This window comes from Myotis brandtii, unplaced genomic scaffold (assembly GCF_000412655.1).
Source record: "Myotis brandtii unplaced genomic scaffold, ASM41265v1 scaffold893, whole genome shotgun sequence".
Taxonomy (NCBI): domain Eukaryota; kingdom Metazoa; phylum Chordata; class Mammalia; order Chiroptera; family Vespertilionidae; genus Myotis; species Myotis brandtii.
Window position 1 is genome coordinate 794,860 of NW_005371660.1, and position 6,282 is coordinate 801,141.

General features: G+C 39.3%; 1 protein-coding gene across 1 annotated transcript in view; it reads left to right on the top strand.

The window, feature by feature from the left end:
• The window catches only part of PKHD1 (polycystic kidney and hepatic disease 1 (autosomal recessive)), a 438,226-nt gene that overhangs the window by 254,310 nt on the left and 177,634 nt on the right, over positions 1-6,282 (top strand). Inside the window, exon 51 of the mRNA XM_014532447.1 lies at positions 2,494-2,622. Within this exon, the coding sequence (XP_014387933.1) occupies positions 2,494-2,622 (129 nt within the window). The remainder of the gene's footprint in view (positions 1-2,493; positions 2,623-6,282) is intronic.

Genomic DNA, 6,282 nt, shown 5'->3' on the forward strand with positions numbered 1-6,282 from the left:
TTTTATTCTGGGCCAGCTTTAGCTCTGGCTCTAGCTCTGAGGCTTCCACTGCTGGTTCTATAATCGAAACAATGTATAACTCCAGCTCTGAGATCCCGGCCTGCTGAAAGCTGGTCTCTGGGGTTTTGTTTAGCTTCTATAAATGTTACAATGTTTCCAACTGCCAGCTCAGAGGCCGGCAGCGCAGGCGGGGAACCTTGGAGTCCTCCTTCACTGAAGGAAGCAAGCCTCATGTTCGCTTTAAGCTGCCTGGCTGCCGGCCGCCATCTTGGCTGTCAGTTAATTTGTATATCACCCTGATTAGCCAATGGGAAGGGTAGCGGTCGTACACTAATTACCATGTTTCTTTTTTATTAGTGTAGATGTCCTAATGGGTATCTCTATCTCTGCCTGTCAGCACCCATGATGGAAATACAGAGGCTTCTCCATCTTTGTTACTCTTCACATATTCATCTCTGATTGTTTTTGCAGCCTCATCATTTGCCTCCTTACAAACTGCCCATAGTTCTTCCACTTGATCTTTCATTTCTTCCCATTGCTCATGCTCATTCCTCTGTCTAGAGTGCAGACTCTCACCACATACCCTCACCACATCTCACTCCCCCTTTACCTTTATAGCTCCCGAGCCTTTCAAATGCAGCCCAGATCTTCCTTTCTAGGAAGCCTGCCCTGGCAAGGTCTCATTTCCTCCCTTGCTCGGGTACCATTAGAGAGAAATCCATTCAGAGCTCTATCCTCCCAATATTTACTTACACAACTTACATATGCTATTAGCTCCTTGGGGCAAAATGTGGCGTAGTATTTCTTTTTGTATCCCTACATTTTTAAGGCAATCCTGATAGAGAAGACATTGATTATTTATGGTTATGAACTTAGCAAGTAATGAATGAGATCTGCCCCTCCCACCAATCATGTGAGATCCCCCATCATATGAGTTCTTGAAACTCCCAGGAAATTTTTCTAGCGTGAGAAGAAACTATTTTTCGTAGAACAAATGTATTCCCTCTATAAGACTTAATTTCATTTGTGGTTTAATTTGAACTACTTAAAATATTACTGAATAAAAGATGGTCTGTGCTGGAAGAAGAATGTTTAGTCATCTGTGAATCTTTTCATCCTTTTCTGAGACAATTTCTCTGCCCCATGACTGTAGCAGGGATCACATTCCAGTAAAGAACATATGGGTATAATTCAGCATGGTGTGCGTGATGTGATGCTGGGCATTCCTCATTGGAAATCAGTCGATTTATGTTGTAATTCCCTGATGAAGAGGCCAGTAGGAGGGTTGAAAAGAAAATGCTGGTTGATCATCAGTGGCAGAATCAATAAAAACCATTTGGAACATAGGAACTGTATGTAAATTATTGCAATGAGTGGTATCCAAATTATTATCCTGCTTTTAATATTCATTAAGAGCTATGAGAAGATCATACCTTTTGATTCAGTGATTCTATTTTAAGAAGAAATCAGCTTAAATACCAAATATTAGAAATTAAGTAAATTATGGACTTTTCATATAGAATACTAGAGGCCGAGTGCACACGGGTAGGGTCCCTAGGCCTGGCCAGTGGTCAGGGCCAATCGGGGCCTTCAGGCTACCAGCTGGGGCCTCCCTTCCCCAGCTGCTGTCCAGGGTCTTCCTTTGTTCCGCGCCACCCCCTGGTGGTCAGCACACATTATAATGAGCGATTGAACTCCTGGTCTCTGGTCGAACTCTAGAGGGGACAGTTTGCATATTAGCCTTTTATATATATAGGTTTGGTAGCCATTAAAATTATATTTACAAGGAGTTATAATGACATGAGAAAATGCCCTTCCCCAGCTGCTGTCCAGGGCCTTCCTTTGTTCCGTGCCACCCCCTGGTGGTCAGCACACATTATAATGAGCGATTGAACTCCTGGTCTCTGGTCGAACTCTAGAGGGGACAGTTTGCATATTAGCCTTTTATATATATAGGTTTGGTAGCCATTAAAATTATATTTACAAGGAGTTATAATGACATGAGAAAATGCATATGAAAAATGACTAAGCTAAATAAAGAAAGAATTGGTTGTAAAATTGCATATATGACATAATCTCAATTATATAAAAATGCTGAGCAATTCTGGAAGAAAATACAAATAAAAGGTTAATGGTGTTATCTCTAGGTAGTGAGGTTATAAGCCATTATTATTTTTTTATTTTTCTTTCTATATTTGCCCTTTTCAATTGTTTTATGGTAAGCTCATATAATAATTATAATAAGGCAAAACACAACCATTTAATAACAAAAGTAAATTATATTTTTCCTAGAAGTGGAGGTAATCAATGGAGTGAATAATTACTTGCTTTGTATCTGATAAAAGTTTTGTTGGAAGGTTATAAAATTTTAAAAAGCAGCCACTTCTGGAGGTGAAAATATCACCAGCATTCTAAAATAATAATAGAATTTGCAAGTTATCATAGTGAATCAGATTTTCAGTTACTCTTTACTACTTCACTCTTGTTTTCTAGCTACTACCTCTGTGCCTGAATCAGCTTTAAAATGGTCCCTCCCTGAAGCATGGACAGGCATTGAAGAGGGCTGGGGAGGACACAACCATACCATCCCAGGCCCTGGGGATGACGTCCTGATTTTACCAAGTGAGTAAAAACAATCCATGAATTAATCACTGGCAGACTGAACCAAGCCAATCTAGTTGGGGATTATCTGTCATTTAAGTTTATTGTAGGACACAGTAGAGAATGTGGAAATAAGTAGGCACTTATAAGTGAAATCTGGAAAAAATAGCTCAGCCAACCTTCATTAAAGGTAGAATAAGTAATCACAATGCCAAGAGGACTTAAAATTTTAGACTAACTAGATAATTTTTTTATGTGTCAGAGAACAGATTTACACCTTTTGCTTGAAAGGCAGAGTACATGGAAATAAACAATTTTTAAAATGGCTTTTAATATTTTGCCTGTGTGAAGCTTTTTCAGATAGGACTGAGAAAAAAAAATCACAAATAAGCCCTTCCATGATTTTCCAAGGATGCTAGAAAAGGAACAGGTTAATAAAATAGAAAAACAAAATATCTATCTATCATCTATCCATCTGTCTATCTAGACCAGGGGTGGGCAAACTTTTTGACTCGAGGGCCACATGGGTTCTTAAACTGGACCGGAGGGCCGGAACAAAAGCATGGATGGAGTGTTTGTGTGAACTAATATAAATTCAAAGTAAACATCATTACATAAAAGGGTACGGTCTTTTTTTTTTAGTTTTATTCATTTCAAACTGGCCGGATCCGGCCCGCGGGCCGTAGTTTGCCCACGGCTGATCTAGAACTTCCTCCCTGTGTACTAACAGATAGGAGAAAGATGATTCCTCAGTTATACTGAAACACATACCACACTTAAAAAATTCATTTTTTCTATATAGATAGTTTTTGAAACTCCCAGAAAGTCTCTCCAGCCTGAGAAAATATTTTTAATAGAAAAAATATATTTCCCCTAAAAGACCTAACGACATTTATGGTTTGAACTTAAATACTGCATAAAAGAAGATTGGTACTGGAAGGTGAACATCTGGTCATCTGTGAAGTAATAATGGTAATATTAAGCATTTGTTGACAACTAACAACATGGAGTTATTCTCCACATATTAACTAATTTAATCCCCATAATAACTCTGTGATATCAGTAACATTACTAACCCCATTCTTACTGACAGAGAAACAGAGGCCAGGGCAGTTAAGAAATTGCTCAGGGTCACACAGTTGGAGGTTTAGCAGAGTCAAAATTTTAACCCAGACTGTTTTACTCTGAGTCCATATTCTTAGCCAATCAAGTGCATTCTTCCTCTAAAAAGTCTAAGAATATGGGTGGTGAGGGTCTGGGGGAGGGGGGACTGGAGTGGGCTGGAAGAGGTTAATGGGGAGAAAGGGGGGACTTATGTAATACTTTCAACAATAAAGATTAAAAAAATAAAATATAAAGTCTAAGAGTAAACAAAAGAGAGTAGTTGAGTTCTTTGTTTTATTGATGACAAAAAATGAAGGCAGAAAAAAATAGAGTAAAATACAATTAAAAAGAGAGAGAAAAACAACAACAAAATATACTATCTTCTGGGTAGTGGTGGTGTGCCTGTAATTGCATAGAGAGTTGAGGGGCTGGAGGGAGTGGGCTGATCAATAGGAACTTGAATCATCAACTCCCTATCTTCCACTTCTCTCCATGGAGGATGTAACTTTTTGAGTAAACAAGCTCATGAGTCATTCCTATACGAAAAGGAAAAATCTGTTCTGTCTCAGCCATCTCTTTGATGAATCTGGCCAGCGGATTGGCCCTGGGCTATGGTTTTTCCCACTGAGCAAGCTGTTTCTCCCACCCTGTGCGGAAGCAAGAGAAGCTTTTGAAGGTTGCCAAGCTTTTAATATCCTTTGGGACCTTTATGCTGAGTGAGGAGCAATCTTAGCTATCTTGCTTGGCATTGCAATTGACTGTATCCATGTGTGTCCTGGCCGCCTAGAACCTCTGGCATTCTCCGGCATCCTCATTCTTTTGTTCATGGTCAGCTAATGAGATGGACCTGAATTCTCCATAAGATTGCTTTTAAATAGCACAAATCAGTGCTTTGGAAAAAGGTGGGTGGGGGCATAGTCATTGGTTGCAAAGAGCATCTCTCGACCTTTAGTATTATTGTGAGAACCAGAGGAGTTAAGACTTTTAAAACATGTAGTTATTATTTATTATTTATACTTTTCAAATGTAAAGATAAGTAAATGAAAACTGATATGTAATATATAATAAAGGAAGTCCTTACTTTTTTCCTGTTGCCCTCTCTTCTAATAAGCCCTCTTTGAACTCCAGCAAATCATCTTTTAGTGGCCAGTATTTTAATTCATTGTTCCGTTCAGTTTTGAGCCTTACATAGGAGCTGTTCTGGCTAATTTTTCTCTACTTATTTTTGGCAAACCTTGACATTCTGACCTCTGATGGAACTTCGGGTTTAATTTACCTCCTCTTTCTATTTGTGGTGTGTATTCTTAACCTTTTCCTGGCTCTCCTGGTTTCTTTCATTCCTAGTCTTCTTTGAATCAAGTACAATTTGTTCACCCACATCTGGCACAAAATAGACATTCAATAAGTATTGCTTGAATAAAGTGCACACGTCAATGCTGTCATCCGTAATTGAATACCAGAAATAAACCTTTGAGTTTGACATAGTACAACTATACAATTTTACAGGTCTGTGGAAAATAATGTCTTCTCCTTTGAACAGATTCCTAATAACTAAGATTTTTACCATGATGATAACTGCCACTAGAACTTGAGTGCTTGATGTGTGCCACACACTATGCTGTGTGATCCGCATATATTTCCTCAATTAAGTCTCACAACTACTTATGCGAGGATGCTGTTTTCACCCTCCTTTGATAGATGAGAAATCTGGGACACAGAGAGATTAAGTAACTTGCACAAGTTTCATCCAGCTATTCAATAAAGAGGCTGGGGCAGGAAAACAGATAGTTTGATTCCAATGCCCTAACTCTTTATCATATCATTTTTTAAAACTCCACATCCCCGCCTGCTATGCTTCAGTCACATCAGACTACATTTTTTACTGAATTCATATTTCTCTGCTGGCTGCTCACATTGTTTCCTTCATGCGGAATTAAACCAAAGAGAACTTTATTATTTACTCTACTCGAGGATTTCAATCTTACCACATCCCCGGTAGGTGCACAACCCATAGGAAAACTGGAGAAACTTCCCAAAGAAGTATCTGATGTAACGAGCCATTGGTAAAAGCACTTGCTGTGCATCTGGTAGCAAATGTAGCTGTAATTCAAGGTCACACTCCTTTCCAATTCAGTTTAACCAACATTCACTGAGCACTCACGGTGTTCAAGGCACTGGACCAGGTGCTCTTGATCTGAGGTTCCAAAGGCAAATCAGATACAGCCATGACCTCAAAGCAGCGAGTGACCTCAGCTGGGTTAATAAGACACATGATACATAACAATATAGCAAATAGCTGCAATCAAAGCAGACGTGTTTAGAATCACAGTCGTGGTGGAAGAGAGGCATTTGAAGTGGCCCTTGGAAGGTGGGATAACGGTCTGAGGGACAATCTGAGACGCCAGGGCAGCGGTTCTCAACCTTCTGGCCCTTTAAATGCAGTTCCTCATGTTGTGACCCAACCATAAAATTATTTTCGTTGCTGCTTCATAACTGTAATGTTGCTACTGTTATGAATCATAATGTAAATATCTGATATGCAGGATGGTCTTAGGCGACCCCTGTAAAAGGGTCATT